Genomic DNA, 20311 nt, shown 5'->3' with positions numbered 1-20311 from the left:
CCACACATTCAGGCCCCAGAGTGAAGGGGAGCATTATTCAGTTTGCTTTAAATGTGAAAATGTAAGAATTTAAAAAAACAAAACACATTCAAACCAAGCAGGGCTGCACAGAGAAACAAGCTCTCCAGACAAGAAAAGGACTCCAACCCCACACAGAGCGGTCACAGATAGCACAGCTGCTCAGAGCTTCCTGCTTTTCTCGCTTCAGGGGACTGTGTGTAGACCCTCCAGCAGTCATAAAAGCTGGCTCCGTACTCTTGGCTGCAGCTGAGCAGGTTCCATTAAAGTTTTTTTTTTTTTTTAAATAAAAAGATATTCTATCGTTTTTCGCATGGAGACTGCTAACTGCACCGTGAGAGAGAGCTCGGAGGGGCTCCGAGTTATTCCTCTCTGTCAGGAACAGCTCTAAAGCCCAATCTCGTTTCTCAGTGAGGAAGCAATAAAGTGCCCCTGAGTGATTTAAGATGCAACTTGACTTGGGGCCCTACACTTTTGAGGAAAAATAGAAAGAAAAACCATGCAGGGCTGCATGCGCCATTTAGTGTGAATGCAGCGCGTTAGCCAGCTTAAAGTCTCATGCACTAAACACACTTGTTACCCAAAGCCACAGAACAGCAGCTGAGAAAATATAACACAAACATCAAGGCAAGAAAAGATTAATATTTATAATCGCTTACCTAAACATTGTGTCAAAGCTGTGTTTAAATGGGACACCTGCTAAGAAATAAATAAGAGAGCCACATCTACTTTGTAGACTCCAGCCAGAGAGTGAAAGCACAGCATTCTTCAGACATGTCTGGAGGTTAGGTTAGGGAATGGCAGGCATTTGCATGCTCTACACTGTGCAGCACAAAGTAAATTAGACTGTGGCAGATTTGATTTAATATGTGGGACAGGAAAGGATGATAAAGCAGGTCTGAGTGGGAGAGAAGAAGGGAGATAAAAATGAAAAACTAACCATGGTGGATGATGCCATTCTCCAGCAGAGCTTGACCCAGGTGAACCCCTTCCTCTGGGTTGTCTGTTTCACCGATTTCCATCAGCCAGGACACAAACTCACTGGTTGGGTGGGGGAATAAATTTCAAAAAACAGAAGCACAAAATAAAGAACTGGCACAGCAACATACAGTCGCAACAACACAAATGCACAAAAAACCCAGGGGAAATTTCCTCACTTCATAAAAGGGCAATGTTTGTGATTATTGGAGAGAGAAGAGAAGAAACAGCCTTCATAACTTTCTACAAACTGCATTTACTCTAAATCAACGTGACTATGGCAACAAACACCCGGGCTGGCAAAGGGGGAATGATTTATTTACAGTCAAGGCCCAGGTTTGTTTGTTAAAACAACCAGCAGGCCTTAGTTCTCGCTTTTTGTCCGGTTTGACTTTATTTAATTTAGACACACAATATAATAACATCAATAACAGAGGATTTGACTCAAGCTTGGGAATTTCTTGATAGAAAAACACACGTTTTTTGGGGGGGGGGTGGGGGGGGGGGGTTCCCCCCTCTGCACCATTTACAACTGGAAAGAGAAAAACAAACCAACCACTAAAAGGACCAAACACAGCATCTGATGTTCTGGCCCAAATGAACTTAATGGGATAATTCTTTATAATTTAGTGACTCAATAAAAGAGACAGAGAGAGTAAAGACAGAGAGGACTGAGCATGAACAGGCAATGCAGCGGCAGTCTATCTGATTACATCCTTGATGTCCCGTCTGTCCGCAAAAGCCAAACAAACACATCCAGCAGCACGACTGGAATTCTGTGGAACTCGCTTCCAGGCCACGATGGGGGCAACTGGTGTCAAAGTTGAGCCAAAAGCAGCATTTTTTAAATGATTTTAGAGAAACAACTCACTGAACACGCCACCGCCAGCTTGTCACACTCTTGAACCACTGACTGTTGACGTCTTTTCACTCCAAAATAAACCTCAGGGGGAAAAAAACACAAACCTATAACAACCTCTGTATGGAGAAATGATCTGAAAAGGTCAATGATGGGGTTGAATATGGTTTTTATACCTTCTTGAAATAACCCCCAAAAGGATTTGTGCATCTTTCTGGGATCAAACTGGGGCTCTTTTGCTCATTAGGCGAACACTGATACACTATGGAGCCACTGGTTACGCGTTTCTTGAGTAAAAATGGAAGAAAACTGGAAAGCTGACATCCTGCGCAGTCTTGGCCCAAGTGTAGAGCACACTGCCCACTAATCACAAGGTTTGCTGCAACTCCATGTGCCACAGGGCTCTTGGACAAGATACTAAACCAAGTTGCACATGATGCCAGGTAAACACCTCACATCTCTGTGTGTGTGTGTGTGTGTGTGTGTGTGTGTGTGTGTGTGTGTGTGTGTGTTAAACTGGGTTAATTCAGTTTTTTGTAACATTTCCTAACCAAACTTGAATTTTTGTGGTTAGTTATATGTTGTCATGGATTTTTTAAATCTCCCACTGAATCAAATATTTTACAAGGTTAAAAACAGATTCGAAGCTAAAAGGTCAACTTTTACAACAATTAGGATAATCCTTTTATTTCCAGCAGAAGTTATTTAAAAAAAAATATTATTTGGGGGGGGGACGCACTATGTAGAACTTCTGGAGCTCTTTATGTTTGTTTAGTATGAGTTTTACTTGGTTTGATAGTCAGAAGAAGCGGTTGCCTGTAACTGAGGTTTTATATACACATGCTTAGGTATAGACTAAACAAACAAGAGAGAAAGTGTTAATTAGTGTGCTTTAAAGGTGCTTCATTTAAATACATTTTAGTGCTTCAGGCAGAGACTGCCAAGCTGTTTCCCCCCATGTGGTCTTTATGGTAAGCTGAACAAACTACCCGCTGGCATAACTTCATATTTACAGAACAGGAAGAGCATTGCAAGAGATAAAAAGGCTTCTTACAGAACTCTCAGCAAGAAAGCAATTACGCATGTTTCTCCATTTTCCAATGTCATTTCCCATGTCCATGATCATGGTGCATAAGGGATCGCTCCGATGCAATCATCCAAGTGTAAGTATTTATGACTGTATGAATGTGTGGGTGAATGAGGCTTGTAGTATAAAGCGGTTTGAGTGCTCAAGCAGAGTAGCAAAGCGCTATACAAGAACCAGTCCATTTACCATAACTGTCATAGATAAAGGTGTATCCAATCTAATGTCAAAAAGAAAGAAGTTCACGAAGAACAAGGAGGGTTCTCACTAGCATCTGTCACGGCAATATACTGCTGGAGTCCATCATATGTAGAAATGTGCACATGGTTTTTCTGTTTGTTTCAGGTTTAAAATTGGATGATAATGTCAGACTAGGTGGCTGTCATACACATTTTCTTTGATGAATTACCCTCTCGCAGAAAACTAACCTCAAATAAGATCGTAGCATTTGAAGGGGAGGAGTCTAAGACACAGAAATAGCCCTCAGTTTCAAAAAGAAAAAGTCAGAAAGAAAAGGGGGAGGCGTGGAAAGCGGATAATGGCAAAGCATTTCACAATGGAGGGAGTGGGCTGACTTGAAGCCATAGGCAATGTGGTTTTCATCAGAGACATACAATGCTGGTTTCCATAAGCCAATTACGCCTTCGTGTAATCATCTCCGAAATCAGCGCAGACAGGGGAAGTACCGAGGGGCCAGAGATGTCCTTTTACCCACAAGTGGTCATCCAGGTGTAAGGGGATAGGTTTTCAAAGAAAGCTTCCCTGAGCTTCTTTCTCACCATATGATCGCTTCAGACTCAACAAGATGACCGCATCGGACTAGTGTTTGATCCTGCTAATCTTTTCAGCTGACAGATCCATTCCTTCTCCGGACCGCAAGGGATCTGATGTTGTCTGTGTGGACCAAAGGAGAAAGTAACCCTTCATTTCAAACCACCATGCCATGTAACTTGGCCACAACTATGTCCAATTGGACTTTCTGGTTGGTTTTTGCTCCCCCCCCCTCTCTCTTTATGCTTTTAAAAATAACAGGGATTTTGACATGACTGTATAAGCTCGGGAGATTTTCAACGTGACCGTAACAACTCAAGAAAAACAAACTGAAAGTACAATTTTATAACAAATGGAAAACATGGCTCATTCTGAATTGTACTGGAGTGTTTACAAGGCAAATTTGTTAGAGAGGATCAGAACTTGAACAGAATCCAACCCAGGCCGTCTTTTGGAAGCATTCAATGATTTAGCTGAGCCTTTAAAATTACAGGCATCGCTCTGTAAACATATTTTTGGCTGCCACATATCATCAGAAGCTTGTTGTTTTTATTATCTTTATCGTCACCTTCTCAGTCACACTTTGTCCTCTTCCCACATTGGGGTACAATATGGGATATAACAAGAGAGGATGCTGAACATGACGAATGGACCAAGAGAAAGAGTTTTGCAGTTCCCAGATTCCTGATAAAAGCGTCTGTGCCCACATATTTGATCTAATTTGAAGTAGAACTACCCAAAAAAAAAAAGTTTGTCCTTGTCAGGTATTCAAGTCTTTTATCTCATTAAAGTGCGCAGAAACCTACAACACTGATGTGAAACCAATTCGTCTGCATTTCACATTCATGAAAGCAAAATACCCAAATGGTGGCATCAACTTCTGCTTACCTAAAATAACCCAAGGACGAGATTTTCAGCAAAGCACCACTCACAGTAAATATTTTTCACCTGTCAGCGAGTGCAGGAGAGATAGTCAGACTCAAAAGTAAATATGGAAAGCGCCCAAATTAACTGTGAAAATTCAAGGACAACGATGAGCGTGACACACTCGGACGGTAACACAAACACACGCACACACAGACAGAGCTGCCCTCTGGCATAATGAACCTTCTACAACGATTACCTCATGGATTTCTCTGCAGACAGCTTTAACATGGGCGAGGGAGCAAAAGGGGCAGTCAGCTGAGCCGCGCAGGGATATCTAGCCTGTGATTTATGACTGGCATTCAATGCCCGATCCATCCCCAGACACCACACCAATAATCCTTAAATAAGATTCATGGGCTAAATCTCGCTGGATTTCATTTTCCCGTGACTGAGATGGCGGATACACAACACAGAGTCTCCTGAGCAGAAAGTGCCATTGCTTTCTTCTTTCCAGCAGCTGTCTCTACAAATCCTGGCCAATTGATCTTTATTATTACGTTACATTACTAATACCACTTCTTTTAACATCAAGTACAAGGTCCTATAAATCTTTAGAGACACACAGAATACAGATATTTAATTTTTGAAAGGCTCCTGGCACAGTCATGCAGTCTGACCTACTCACAGGTAAAATGCTTACATGACACAGAGAAAACCCATAGGGCTGAACACTCGACGGAATAAACATCAAGACCAGCAGAAGGATCCTTACCTTCCCAGGAAACACTTGGGGAAGGTGGTGAGCTTGCGTTTCCGGTCCTTTATGAGGTTACCCTTGGTCATGAGGTGATAGAGCTTCTCTCCCTTCTCTGACACCATCACCCACGTATCCTGCTCCATGCCGAGCCTCAGACCTACACAGGAAAGGGTGCAAAGAGCCCGTCAGTATCGCCGCATTAATAATCTTTGCACCTAGCTCCTACACTAAAAGCATCAATCACTAGACGGAGAAGGTTAATGTCTCCTAATTTGACAAGATAATCAGCAGTTGCTATAGCCTTCATTATGTGATCTGCTTGAGGGAAATAACACAGTTACTCAAGAAACCCCTTCAGTTCTAGATGCAGATCCCACATGCTGTTCGCAGCTGGGATCTATTTGCGTTTTTTATCATTCAAGTTATATTGCTTTGTATCGATTTTCCCAAAACACAGCCTATATTTTCAGTTATTTAAATCAAGACAGATGCTAAGGAGAAAACATTGACTGGCTTTCCCTGAATGTAATAAAAGCCCTGACACTGACAAACAGTTGCTTACTTTTCCTGCGTTCCCTCTCTTTCATGATGGCCTCCAGCCACTCCTGCTTCTCCTCCGGGGTCTTGGCCATGCAGACGAACCACTTGTTCTTGGCCGTGTTGTGGATCTTCCAGCCGTTGTTCACTATGTTCCCGCTGCTGTGGTAGTCAGCTGAGGAGGAGAAAACACAGGCAGAAACAATCTCAGCTCCTTCTAGTTTAAAAAAAAAAGAAAAAAAAGTCAGCTCTTTGCAAGGGGAGGACTTATTTAATCCCAGAACTTTTTCATATTTGAAAGGGGAAGGCCATGAGTCTGTGGTTACACTGATCGTGACACTGTAAGCAGAGTTATTGGGAAGTCGGGTTCACAGTAAATAAGGGTTACCGCATGAAACACAGCAGTAACATGGGGCACAAAGTGAGCCGTTGCAGAGAAACGCAAAGCCGAATGACATAGTGACATCAGCGCTACTATAAAGGGGTGAAGAAAAAAAAAAACAATATAAATTTTAAAAAACATGCCTCCCGATGAGTTATTGCTTTCCTATACAGCAGTGTGTGGTCTATTTTTAATAAAAAACAACAACATCCAGAGAATATCATACTCTGTCTTACTGCAAATGCTGGACTCGGACTCATTTTTCCCTGCTCTACTATCAGACTTTCTATCGAGTGGTTCATTGATTATCGCTCTTCTCCTTTAATGAGATAAACGAGAGGGAACAAATGCAGAAGGAGGACTATCCATCAGCATTATTTACTACTGAGTCCTCAGAATACTCCTTCAGAGCTGGTGCGTACTTGTGATTAACTACACCCGTAGTATATACATGTTAAGAAGCCTCCAGATTAAGGAAGTGAACTCTTGACCCTTGCCCATCATCATTTTCATCTTTTAGGAACCCCTTCCAGATCTTTCTTTCTAAGCTTATAACAAAAAGCGACCCATTACAATCATCAATTACAATCACGTCTAAAAACACAGACGGTGTGGTGGTGGTGTCCTTTATATGGAATGCCCCGAGGGCGTGTTTCAACCTCAGGCAGCAAGTGTGCGCCTGGGAAAAAGTCGTGGCACTTTGTTAACATAGGAATCCAAGCTAAAATAATCCAGTCACCCTGGCTTTAAGATTGAGATCTCCCGCCTGCGGTGAAGAACACCCACAAGTTACTGCTCTGCCGCCTGCCTCGCCTGTTTATCCAGACCCAAGCCCATCCATCCCTCACCAAAAACACCCAATATTACTGCCCATCTAGGACCGTTGGAAAGGAAATGATGGCTTCTACAAATATAAATGCTAATCAGTGGCTAAGTGAGGCCAAAAGACACAAGCGCTCAAGTTCACCGAGGACCAGCAGCAGCACAGCCCCAAGGATATGTAACTACAGACGTCTAAAAAATGTTTATAGGTAAGTCTCATTTTTCCATCGGCGATCCAAGTGTAAAATCACACAGTTGTGCACCAGCTCACGCCAAGGACTATGTTGTCTACTTCTCCGTGTGGCTTATTATGGCATGCATTTAAATTCCTGCTGCCAGAACTGCTGTAAGTGGTCCTGGCAAGTTAGCACAGGCAATGACAAAAAATAATAAACTCAAACAGCATCTGTCCAAAATAAATGGAGTATCTTCCTTTAAAGCACTGCTCACCTGTGCCATCATCCACATTTTCCACCTCCATCACCTCAGTGCTGATTCTTCCCCTGAACAGGTAGCGAGGGCCCTCTGTGGACGTCTTACTGTTTTTTAAACGCCTTTGACGGAGAGAAACAAGACGATGATTAATCCTTGAACACTTAAATCATATTTAGTGGACAGTTAGTCACACTGACCAGCCTATTTTGACATCAGAGGTAATCAGTAGCAAAATACTTTACACGTAATACTTGATACTGTATACTCAGCTTATTCATCCGGTTTTCTGCTGCCAAACACACATTAATTAGAGGAGTTTCACGATTCAGCTTTGCCTGATCGGAATAAATGTCGTATTATTTGCATCCGAAGATTATCTGAAAGATCAATCTAAAAGGAAAATACTACCCAAACGTAGTGGTTCATATCCCTACCTTGATTAAGCACCCAAAATTTCGTCTAAATCCTTTTCTAATATGAGTCTTCCATCTCTGCCTCCTTAAACGTTTTTCCAACTCCCTCACAAAACAGAACCTAAAATACTTCCCACAGTAAGAGGAAAGGAACGGTGCAGTGAATTATTTATAAAGTCTGTACTTTAAATGTTCTGTAGGAGGACAGACGCACAGGAATTAGCACAAACAATATTTTCATTCTCTCTGGAGAAGAGTAATGAATAAAAAGTCACCTATTTTTCTTCTTGCAGTAGACCAGAAGCTTGTCGAACAAGAAAAAAATCCTCTCTTGTATGTTCCCAGCTGAAATCTTCAGCAGGACACCCTGCATTAGCATCTCCGTGCATGTGTCTGTGATATTTGAACCCTGGAAATGGACAATGGTGCAGGAAAAAAAACAACAACAAAAAAAAACAGGTGAGTTGTCATTAACATGCATGAGAGACGTGGGAATTTGTGCACAAAGTTCAAGTTTTAATTTTAAACAATAGTAAAGTATATAAACTGTGGCATTTAGCATTCACGTATATTGTCTGAACAGGAGGAGGGACTACAGAGCCCAGCCTTTTCCTCTTCCCACTCTCAGGGGTCTGTAAAAACACGCCCGCTTCCTCACAGCAGATTGCTGTGGGATTTTAAAAACGCGCGGCCGTTAATAGCCTCTACAGAACAACATCCCGTCCAGTCCAACCATGTGCTGCACTGTCACGTCTGGTCACCAGATTGGTTGGGGTTCCTGCTGCAAGTGATAAAGTGTGCTGTCTTTTCCCCTTACCTTGCCTGCTCTGGGAATTTATGTACCACGTTTGATCAGCCCTCCAGAGCTAAAAATAACCCCCATGCACACAGAGGCGGAAAATGTGCTCCCGACGGAGACACGGGCGGGCCAAAACCTATCCCACTTCTTTTTTTCCCCCCCTTCTTCTCCTCCCTTCCCTTCTGCTGATCATTTTTCACTTTTCTTCCCCTGCTCTGTTCTTCGCTATCTTTTATTCCTTCCTCCACACTTTTCTTTTTAACTCTCCCACTCTTTCAAGGGCCCATGACCAGATGTTAAACTAATTTGCAGCTTTTCAATGTGTGCGCACCAGACACAGAAAGAGGTCTCGGTCACTTGAAGGGGCCAATGGCAACATCACACCGGTCCAGATTGTAAAGCAGCGTGTCCTTAATGGAAGAACTGACACTTCCTCTTTGTGTTAGACATGCTTTTAGCAGAGCCTCCGTCCCATTCACTTAAATTTGCACTTCTTTTGCAGCATTTTTCACTTGTTTTTTTATATTAACCGTGCTCCATAAAAAAGCTTCACACTTCAAACCCTCAATCATCCGTTTCATCCAGAATTCAAGCATCTACTTTCATAGTAAGACAATGATTCATAACAATTGCAAAGCAGGATATGCCATTAATTAAGAGGAAAAAAAATAAAGCATTGAGCTCTGAAGTGGTATTTGCCAATTACCTCGAGAGATGAGAGAATTTTTTAAGCTAAGGAAGCCAAATCAAGCAAACTCTACAACTCAAGTACATTTTAAGCATGCTAATTAAACTAGAGAACAGAATGTGAAATGAAACTTGAAACTACAACCCTCTAGTCTAAAATTAACATATTTTTATAGCGCACAGTGACAAAACACAGACACAAGCAACACTAACCAACTGGCAATCACTACCCTGACGAATGCTGGCAGCACACAATCATGGCGACCACTTTGGGCCACAGCCCTGCTTCTCACACGGGAGGTGAACCTGCCAGGATGCCCCGAGGGTGGCCAGCAGTGGAGCGGGTCAGCGCTAACAAGCAATCATCCCAGGAGGAGGAGCAGAAATGGAAAAAAAAAACAGCGGCTCTCACAATCACTCCTCATCCCACTGAAATACCTCAAAAACACCCACACAGAAAAACAAGATACAACCATCACTCAGTTCTTTCCCCCCCCTCTCTTCTCTCCCTCTTAGTTCCATCTCATTTAGAGCCAGAGAGCCTGGCGTGCAGCAGTTGCAGGGTCCAGCTCCAGAATGAGCTAATGTTTACAATTAATAAAAAGTACTGAGGGGAAACTGCAAAGTAGCTACAGCCAGGATTATGTTAAACACAAGATGTCACCCCACCCAAAAACTAAGCCTGACTCTGATTACGCTATTCTTAGATTTGTGTGTGTTTGTGTGTCGCTCTGTAAACCTAAAACCTGTATAATGGCCTTACATTGAGGTTTTGGGTTGGATTTAAACTGTATTAATGGATCACTATTGAAGTTCCTGCCATATATTTTACTGTAAAGCAAAACACTCGCACTAAAAGGCATCCTGCTAATACTACAGCAACTCTTTAAAGTTGTGGGTGACCATAGAAAAACTAGAACAACTCAGTCAAACGCAAGAAACTCTAAACATTTTAGTCAAAAAGCCTGTTTTCTATTTAGAAACAAATATCTGTTGCTGCCTGAAAAGGCTCTATCAACACTGCAGCATCTCTCTGTGTGCATGTGTGCTGGAAGCCTTAAGGCCCCTTCACATGAAGCCAGGTCAATTACATAAGTATTCTGCCCTCTTTCTGTACAATTACCATCACTTTTTACACTTTTTCCAACTGCTACGACCCCTTATCAAGCCTACCTACGGGGGGGAAAAATAACCCTACATACAAAGAAGTGCAATCTACCCGATGATGATCAGACTGCTCACCACAAAGCATGACGGCTTTAACTCAACCATGCAGAAGAAGTATGGCTATTGTGAATACAAGTCATTGTTCCCAGCGAGTATGCGAAAGCTTAAAAGGCTACACAAGTCAGGCCATGTGGAATTCTTGCTGGCACAGGGCTGAGTAACTTTAAATAAGTCATGACTTTCAGCTTAAGTAGTGAAAGCTCAGCTTAGGACAAAAACAAAACAAAAAATCCCCAAAACTCTGAAATACAGCAAGACGTTAAGTGAAAGTTAATGAAATAAATCATTAAACACGCTTTACTGAGGCTCACCTCCCAGCCCTCGATATGCGACTGCCATTCCTCTAAAATCTCCAATTTTTCCATCTGTCGCTTGGCCTCATTGATGCTGGAGCACACCTCTTTCATCACCTGCAGAGACTCCTGTACCAGAGCGTAGTCGTTGTGCTTCTTCGGGGTCCTCTTAAGCAGCTCCTACGCATGTACAGATCACACAAAATGTCACATAACTTCACAGAAAAGTATAATTAAAGCGACACAGTTGGAAGAATAGCTGGCAAATATTGCTCCATCATGAAAAGCACTTCACTTTTCACTCTCTCGTGGTTTTTGAGTTTAGTGGTTTAAACCCTTCTACTGAAATGCCAATCTCATAATCTGTAGTCTAAACACTGTGTTTTAGCATGTCAGCTACTATGAGTGCACAATTTACACTCTTCTGGATGTATTGGTGTTACTTTACGGCCCTGGCAGCTGAAAGTCTTCAAAAACGCAGCGCATTGGATTACCCCCTTATTATCATAACATCTCTGCGCATATGTTGGTGGCTGTTTAGAAAGCGCCTGGGAGAATTAATAGATCATAACAAGATAAATGAAATGGGACAGCTCAGATCACCGACTCAAACAAGCCTTTGAAAATGTATTTCATTTCACTCACGTTTCACATTCAAAAATGGAAACTTCAAAACTAACAACCTAGAGTGCCAGTGTGAATGAGCCCAGTCAAAGTGTCTGAAAGCGCAGCTGGGCCGGGGAGGTGATGATAGGCCTCGTGTTATTCCTGCAATGTGGCTGTGCCAGGGAACTAAAGCAGAGACGTGTTAGAATATGAGGCCAGTGTTTCATTAGCAAGGGAGAGGTTGATGTGAGTAGGATGGGACAGCCCTAACTAATGACTAGGTGTGGTTGGACGAAAACAGGGGAAGAAGTTACTCTACAGAGGTGGCGCATGGGTGTGGTATCTCTTTAACACATGGTTAGCGTGCACAAGACTATACTCACTCTGAGCAGCAACGGGTACTTGCAAATCCTCTGAATAGGAGCTACCAGATATCCCTCCAGTGGGACCTCTGTGTTTTTTCTGCCTCCCAGCAACATGTAGTTCTGGTGGGATCAAGAGGAGAGGATAACAGAGGAGAGGAGAGTTGTGCTAAATTAAATATGAAACACTGTCAGAGAATTCGTACTAATAATAAAGCAATTCATATTACAAAGTGCTTTAAAGCTAGTAAAAGGTAAGTATGAATGTTCCAGCACACAGATTCATATATATATAGTGTTACATTCATTGCAACATACACACCTGAGATGTAAAGTATTTGAGAAAGATTATGAAGAAGCTAACCTATAAAATGAGTTTTCAGCAGTCTGTTCAAGCGGGCTGTTCCAAAGTTTGGACGCTACAACCTAAAAAGCCTCCAGTTTTAAAATAAGAGCGCTCAACAGTTAGCAGACCTTGACCTTGGTCTGAGTAGCTCTGCCATATAAGCAGGATCCTGACCGTGAAGAGCTTTTTATGTTAATATCAGAATTTTAAAGTGGATTCTGAGTTTCACTTGAAGTGAAGCGAGAATATGGGTGACGACACCGTGAGACAATGTTTGATGTTTGTTAAGAAACAGATGTAGTATATCTATATTTTTATGAGTACATTTGGTGAATATTAGCTGGGTATTGATAGTGTCATTCCTGTGCATTTAATGCAATGCTTTTAACCAGTCTTAATTACCCTATTAAAAGCGAAAGACATAAGTGTGGCAGCTACAGGTCAAACAGGTGTCAAAATACAGTGAATGCATACACAAAACTTTATGTGTTAGCATAAATTAGCAAAAAGCTGTGAAAATATTTTCGTCTTCAATAAATTAAGAAAATGATACTGAACTATTTAACAGCTAATTATTTCTTTTAAGTGATGTAACCGTTGAAAATGTGTTTGTGCCATTAGCTAACCATTTCAATGTTTAGCCATGATTTTATCTTGCTATTTCAACTGTTAACCCTTAGAGTTAGCTAACATTTAACTTACAGCTATACTTTTAGCAAAATTATTGACAACTTTATTATTCCAAATTTAAGCTAGCTGGCTATACTTCAGCTGTGTTTATTTGTCTATGACTAGCCTTTAGCTAAAACATTTCAACAGTTAGCCATGAATTTAGAAAGCTATTTGAACCATTTAGTTAACTTTTCTGCTCCAATTTGTTCAAGTCCCGTCAATTCTTTCATTTTAATAGGTGAAGTAATCTTTCTACCTACACTTTGGTAAGAAGTATTTTCTGGGTTATTTATAGCCATGTTTTGGAATCGCGACCCTGACCAACACTGCTATCCACAAACTATGAGTTTAACTTTTCTCCCTCAGCGTGACAATTCATGTGGTAGGTTGCAAATTATGAGGTAATATTCAATCACACCTTTCTCTCACCTGAAATTTAGAAGAGGTACTGCTGAATATAAACACTAAACCAGATTTTATATATGTCAGCAGGCCAAAGGTTATAGCGGAGGTTATAGTGGAGGTTATATGGAGCGGATATCCCCATCTTGGTTACTGTAGGGTCTGGGAGATGACCTGAAGTATATAAGCTCATGGCTGACTGGAGCTTGGAGGGTAACACGAGACCCAAACGGCCCTGATGGCAGGCTAGGTTACCCAAGGGTCAAGGCTATAAAGACCACAGCAGATCAGTGTCGGTTAATATCTTTGGCTAAACTGCCTCCTTAGATTAAAGACACCACTTTTCTATATAGTTGTATATAGTACATGCATGTGCACATTTGTCTCTCACCCTATCAATTACAGTCTGAGCAAAGGTCATACACTTCCCCACAGACGTCTCCAATCAATACAAGCAGACCTGCCGTCATACTCTAGTTTTTCTAGGTGTTTAACTCTTTACTGGAAGAAGACATCTTTTCATTGTCTCCAAACACAGGGTGTGATGAGATGCTTATAACTGTCATACACAAAAAAAGGAGCCAAAATTATTAACAGAGGATGAAACTATGAGTGGGGACCTGTGCATAAACAGAGAAGAAAAATGTGCACATTTTTTGACCTCCCTAAACACAATCCAGCAGTGGGAACGTAGTCAACTTTTGTTCTCGCAACACGATGCTCCCCTGTGGAAGTGAAAGTTTCTAAGAGCGTCGGAACAGGAAGTGGGAGTCAGCCCACACACAGGGGCAGAGCCACATCACTGTCAAACAAACTGGGACACAGAGTAGAGGGTTTTACACTGTCCAGCTGCTATGTGTGGGTGACTGCGTGTTTGTATGCCCAGGAGAGTGTGTAGTGGCCCTTAGAAATCACCTCAGAAGCTTTAATTGTTCCAGAAATCATGTTTCAGTTTTACCAAGAACTAAAACAGATTTCTCAGATTTAGGCTTGAACTTACAATTTAATTGTTACTGAACCTAAACACATACATTTATAAGACTGCTTACAGTTTCTTCAAATACACAAAGGTTCGCAGTCTCTTCTCACCAGTAAACATGTCCTGACATTTCTGATCTTATTGAGCTCCAGCAGCAGCCTCTGGGCCTTCTCGTGGTTCCCGCAGTATTCGTCATAAATCTGAAAACGGCTCCTCTGTAAGAGCCAGAAAAAGTCAAGGTGAAAAAAAGAAAAGAAAAGAGGGACGTGTAAGGAGCAGAAATTATAGTCAGAAAGCAACAGAAAGAGGGCAACAAAGTCAAACAGAAAAATGGGAAAGGAGAGGAGGGCATCAGAAAACAAATGAACCCAGACAGGGCAGGAAAGAAGACAGAAAAACTGACTGTAAAATAAAGAAAGATGAGAGAGAGAAAGAGGCAAACTGACTGGAGAGCACATATATATAATTGAGAAGATATAAATTATTCGTCCCACTCATCACCAAATACATAATAGCGATCATATCCTGTCATCTGCCTCGCAGCCATATGACCGACAACCTTCCACCAAAGCCATTCATATGACATCCATACTCATTGTCTTTCGCAGCGCGCCCAGACCACACAGCCTCTAAATCACTCACTACAAAGTCACTACAAAGCAGCAAAAATAGTACACAGTCTTCAGCCGTGCTGCTGTGCCGCAGAAGACAAAGCGGGTGATCTGAAGAGACATAACTGTCAAAACAAGCGGGAGCGCATACAAAAACAGAACTTTATGATTAACTTTACAGATCGCCCGACTCGAATCGTGTTTTCTAGGAAGACTATTTACGAACACCCAAATTGTTTATGTTCTGGCCTTGGGATTGATTGACTGATTCCAATGCAGTCCCAAAAGGAAAGTCTTCAGCCAGCATGAACTAATGTTCGGGCCTGAGTCACAGAGGGAGTTGCGCTGCCCAGCTGGCTGGCTTTTTTGTGTTTCTGGAGTAGATTGTGTAATTCTTTCGTGAAACTTTTATAGCACCAACAAATCACTACAGAGTAGGAAACTCTGAAAAACGCTGCATAATACGTTAGGCGTGTCTAATTTGTTTCATCTCTATGGACACACATGACTGCTCATGACTGAATTATGGTCATGAGTTTTCAGTATATCCCATCTTGCTAATGAGGTCACGTCATAAACCTAAATGTACCACTTATACTGCCAGGTCATCTCTCTTGCACCTGTACGAGCAGCAGCAAGACGCGACCGACAAACTTGCCTTAGACTCAACAGAAGGACGCTCAGATTTATTAGACTTCGAAGACCGTTATATGCCAGCGTGCCTCAAGGCTTCGCATCAAAGAACTGTGATATACAGTGGGAAAGAGCAGTATATCAGAGCTCTATCAGGCATATCGCACATGTGGGCACTCTCACCGTGAGTTAAATTGACAACACGTGGAGCACGTCGGCATGACTGTGCACCGAAGCCCCGACAGAGGGTTTTTTCCCCCCCTTTTTCAGATCACACGCTCCAGTGAACTGAGGAGAATTACGAAGGGAGATAGCATCAGTGCCACGGAGCTTTAAGAGCTTGGACAAGACATCGTAATTAAAATGCGTTGAGTTGACATTCAATTTGCAGAAGCACGAGTTGCACGAGTTACGTACAAAGTGCAAGAAGCAGCGACCGATTTCATGGTGAGCGTGAGGGTCGGGCTGCAGGAGCTCCTCCACCATGGACAGGAAGTCTTTGTGAACAGCCAGAATCTCCTCAATGTTAGAGAATAAGACCTAAAAGAGAGAGAGAGGGAGAAAGAGAGGCAGAGAGAGAATCAATACTTTGGCATATGCTTCCTCTTGTGGTCGGTGGTGCTTTGATGGCCACGGAATAAAAACCGAGGTTTCTTTGTAATGAGTATCTTAGCTTAAGATCTCTTTGATATTTGAATTTCAAACATAATTAGAGATATTTTAACAGAAAGAAAAAAAAAAAAAAGGAACACAATGTTAAGATCTGTTGTGTGGAAACTTAGCCTTCATGTGGTGTTGACTTCTGCCCTTATTTATGTCATTTTTGTGGCGATATTAAAGAAAAAAAACTGTGCTGGATAAGTGAAGTGAGTGAAATGAAACCAAAGCATGAAAACCAGAAGTCTTTCATGGGCGTTCTAAGGCCAGAATAAATTTAGTAGCTAGTGATACCAAGGAAAAAAGAAAAAACATCTGGGCAAATCCGATCGTTGCGTTTCCATTTTGGAGCACTTGGTGGCATCGCAGCTGTCGGCCTTTGCAGCGATGACCCTTTTCGTTATCTAAAACCCCCGTCAGCATGTTCCCAAACAAATCAGAACATGAGGGGACGCGTTCCAAAAACACGGGACATTCAGTAAATATCCAGTGAATGCATGTTTACCTTCAAAAGTAAGCAAGCTCAGAGAAGAAACGCTCCCACTGTGAGAGAGCATCCTTTATTATCCTCCAGCTGGGATAATTTAAAAATAGAATATATTTACAGCTGCTTCCTGGATCACCCACTGCTTCTTCTACAGTCCAGAACTTTATGCTGTTTCAGGTTGAAAGAACCCCCACCCCCCTCCAAAAAAAGCTTAATTTTTAAATGAAACTTTTGCTGCTGAGTGCAGTGTCAGAGCAAAAGACTGCTTCTCACCTTCACCGTTTCCTCTGTGACGTTCTTTTCGATTTTGGTGGCTGCGTACTGATTGAGACGATGCAGGAACACCTGAAGCAGAGCAGAAAAGGAAAACAACAGTTAACACTGTGGAACCGGTCCCACGGTAAATTGCTTTTTGGCATTTGATCTCTTGAACCTTAAACGGGCTGAATAGAAGACAAGATTTGAGGCTTTCTGTGTGCAGCTGCAACTCTTCACAGCCACAGTAAATTGGTAACCTTCACAATGGACACCTGATATTGGCGAAATACAATCTTTACACTAGATGGGGGGAGGAAAAAAAAAAATTGCAGCTCATGGTATTTCAAAGGCAGCGTTAAGTGGCTTTGGATGTGAATCGTAAAGGCCAACAGTGTGTGAACTGAGATGGATGGAAAGTGCTCTTAACTTTCTTCAGTCTCCGAGGACGCTGGTTCCCAGGCTGCTTTGCTGCATAAGCGCCCGACAACCCATTTAATGCTTCAGGGAACTTTCTGAGAATGGCAAATTAAGAAGGTGTGCTTCAAATGTAGTGCTAAAAGGGGACTAAGGAGAAATTAGTCATTTTCTGAACTCTGCCTAAGGGAGAGCTTTTAAAGACGAAGACATCCATCAGTGGGTACCGGGTGAGAATCTTTACGTTTGCTGCATGTGTGGAGTGCTTGGGATAGGGTTTGGCAGAAAGCGATCCACCTTCAATTTGCTGCATCGTTTTCATTTTGATGGATGCTCGTATACGGCTTTACTCCAGGGAAGCTGTGATGAAATCAGAAGCAAGGCTGAAAAATCTAAACTTTTATAAAATATTAAGCAGATGTGAAATTACTGTCAATAGCTAAAAATGTTACTTTTTTTTTCAAAACCAAACTTTTTCTTGCTGAAAACTTTAAGAGTTAATTAAGCAGCACTCAAGAAATGTCATTGTTACAAAAATCATGAAACTGTATTCAAGATTCAAAGAGTTTATTGTCATGTGTGCAAAGAAAAAAGCATTTCTAATAATATAAAATAAATGGAGGCAAAAAAACTGAAGTATTAAATAGATTTATGTGCAAAAGAGCTGAGCTTAATATGCTGGTTTGATATGTGAGATGACCTGATGTGCAAAAATTATTATTACTGTTAAAATAGGTCAGATGTTCAGAGTCTGATAGCAGTGGGGAAGGAGGAGTTGTTGATACAGTTATATCAACTGTATATAAAAAAACAACTTAATGCATCTTCTAAATGGTATTTAAGGCAGAAAGAACAGCACAGAATGAAAATGTTTGGCCTCTATTATATAGAGGTGAACTGATTTATGGACTGAAAGTACCTGATGTCTGTATTTGTATAGGAATCTGCTTTTGTTTGCTAAAGCAAAATGTGTCAGGTAGAGCTGCGTGTAGAGCAACTCGTTAACAGTTTGTTATTTGTACCGTTTTTCAGTAGAAGAGCAGCTAATTTTCAGTTGTTTAAGGGTGATTTGTGTTTCCACCTGGGATCAAACCAGGGATTTTTCACTTGTTAGGCAAATTTGTAAAACAGTACAAAGGGAAAAAAAAAAGGATCTATATCTGATTTTTTAAATCCTCAAATGTCACTACCAGTATTAAAAATCCTATATCAGTCAGGCTCTACTATTACGCCTATTAAACTGTGGTAAGATTCATGAACATGAAGTCAAATTTACAAAGATGAAAGAAAGCTGACGCAAAAACAATGTGTTGAACCAGATCCATTCAAACCACATCCGCCGTGACAATATGATGAATTATAACTCAATCAATGGCCTGTCACACCAGTCCGAGCCAATGCGACATGACAGACGAGAGACTGAAGTACAATACAACAGACTGACACTGACATTTCAGCAACCCATTCATTGGACAGAAAGCAGCAACAGCAGTTCTGTAAACATCAACGTGATCAAACTCCACACTGACGCGCAGTCACTTCAAGCAACAAAAACTTACATCTGTCTTTGCAGTTAACCCTAACCATGGGCATCCGCTTACTGCCCCACTGAGGGCCATAATGCCATCTGTCACCCACTGCAGCCACACAGCAGCCAGCCTGACCTGAGCAAGCTAACATAATACAACCACAAAGCATGTTAACAGGTTACTTTAATGAGCACACAAGCCAAGAGTTATTCCTTGCCACTGAGATCTAAGTGAGCGGCTGTGACTATAGTAAGCTTATTGAACAGTTTCACTTGATTAATTGTGAACAGATGGAAAGCGGGTGGCGCTAGATTGGTGGTAAAATCTACATTTCAAGCTAATTACAAAGCCAATGTTCTGTTAACCGTTGTAAGAAAACAAGCCGACATGAAAAAATTACTGAAATCTTTTTAATCACATAGTACTGACGTCAAGCTGCACTTCAAAAGGAAATGCACAAGCAAATGTACGAATCTAGATTTGTGGTTGGAACGGAAAAAAAAAATGCAACGAGTGGGGCTTAAATAATCAGCCTCTTTGTTGTAGGCCAACTTCATGCTGATTACCATTCTGTAGCTGCCTTGCCTCGCAACTCTGCCACTCACTAGCATTAGCATCTGATTAGCAATTCTAATATGTACAAACACTAAGCAGAACCCGTCAGGCCTTCGCAAAGGCCCGCCGGGGCTTATAGTGTATGACCTCAGCTGAGCAATTTTCATCAAAACAGTGCTTCCTATCACCAAAGACAGCCTTTACAGAGTATCACTTCTAATAATGAAAGGTCTACTCAACAGGAAATAATCTCTATATCTGCAACTCACTAATTATCCTGCATATCTGCAGTTAAGTAGAGCTCTGCTGCAGAACGTCAGGATACACCTCGAGATGCTTATCAGATTAAAAAAAGCATGAGACACAACGGAAGGCGAGGACTCTAAATTGGATTGGATGGAGATAAAAAATGAAAAAAGGTTTTGTCACCATGAAAAGGCTTGTGTTAAAAAAAAGAAAAGAAAAGAAAAAAAAGCATTAGTCTGAACAATTAATCTGAGACATTATGGACGTTATTCCTCGGGCTTGATTTGTGGAAACGAACACATCTCTTCCGAACCGACTGCCAAAAGTGCCTTGTTGTTGTTGTTAAAGAGACTAGTTCTGGAACAGCTCCACGGACAGTGAATGGGAATTCGACTGGCTGAATATATGGACACAGTAACAGTATCCAGGGCGACCATTGCAACACCTAACAGCATGTATCTAAATCGAGCACTTATGCCATCCAAATCCAGTCTCATTTGGTTAGTGGAGTGTCTCTTCACTGCATCATAGAACAGAGCATCTGTTTTATGGCTTAAAGCTTTGGTTGTAATATTATTAACAGTTCTTGCCAATATGATAATAATTAGTAGCGTGAAACAAAGTT

General features: G+C 41.6%; 1 protein-coding gene across 1 annotated transcript in view; it reads right to left on the bottom strand.

Annotated features, from left to right (window-relative positions):
- Positions 1-20311, bottom strand: part of prex2 (phosphatidylinositol-3,4,5-trisphosphate-dependent Rac exchange factor 2) — a 93979-nt gene that overhangs the window by 59386 nt on the left and 14282 nt on the right. The window contains exons 2-11 of the mRNA XM_005471820.4: positions 16958-17029; positions 15958-16080; positions 14407-14511; positions 11919-12020; positions 10948-11109; positions 8199-8332; positions 7526-7629; positions 5897-6046; positions 5350-5491; positions 959-1059 (exon numbers count right to left, since the gene is read on the bottom strand). Coding sequence (XP_005471877.1) covers positions 959-1059; positions 5350-5491; positions 5897-6046; positions 7526-7629; positions 8199-8332; positions 10948-11109; positions 11919-12020; positions 14407-14511; positions 15958-16080; positions 16958-17029 — 1195 coding nt within the window. The remainder of the gene's footprint in view (positions 1-958; positions 1060-5349; positions 5492-5896; positions 6047-7525; positions 7630-8198; positions 8333-10947; positions 11110-11918; positions 12021-14406; positions 14512-15957; positions 16081-16957; positions 17030-20311) is intronic.

This window comes from Oreochromis niloticus, linkage group LG9 (assembly GCF_001858045.2).
Source record: "Oreochromis niloticus isolate F11D_XX linkage group LG9, O_niloticus_UMD_NMBU, whole genome shotgun sequence".
Taxonomy (NCBI): Eukaryota; Metazoa; Chordata; class Actinopteri; order Cichliformes; family Cichlidae; genus Oreochromis; species Oreochromis niloticus.
This window is presented reverse-complemented; position numbering and strand designations above follow the sequence as displayed.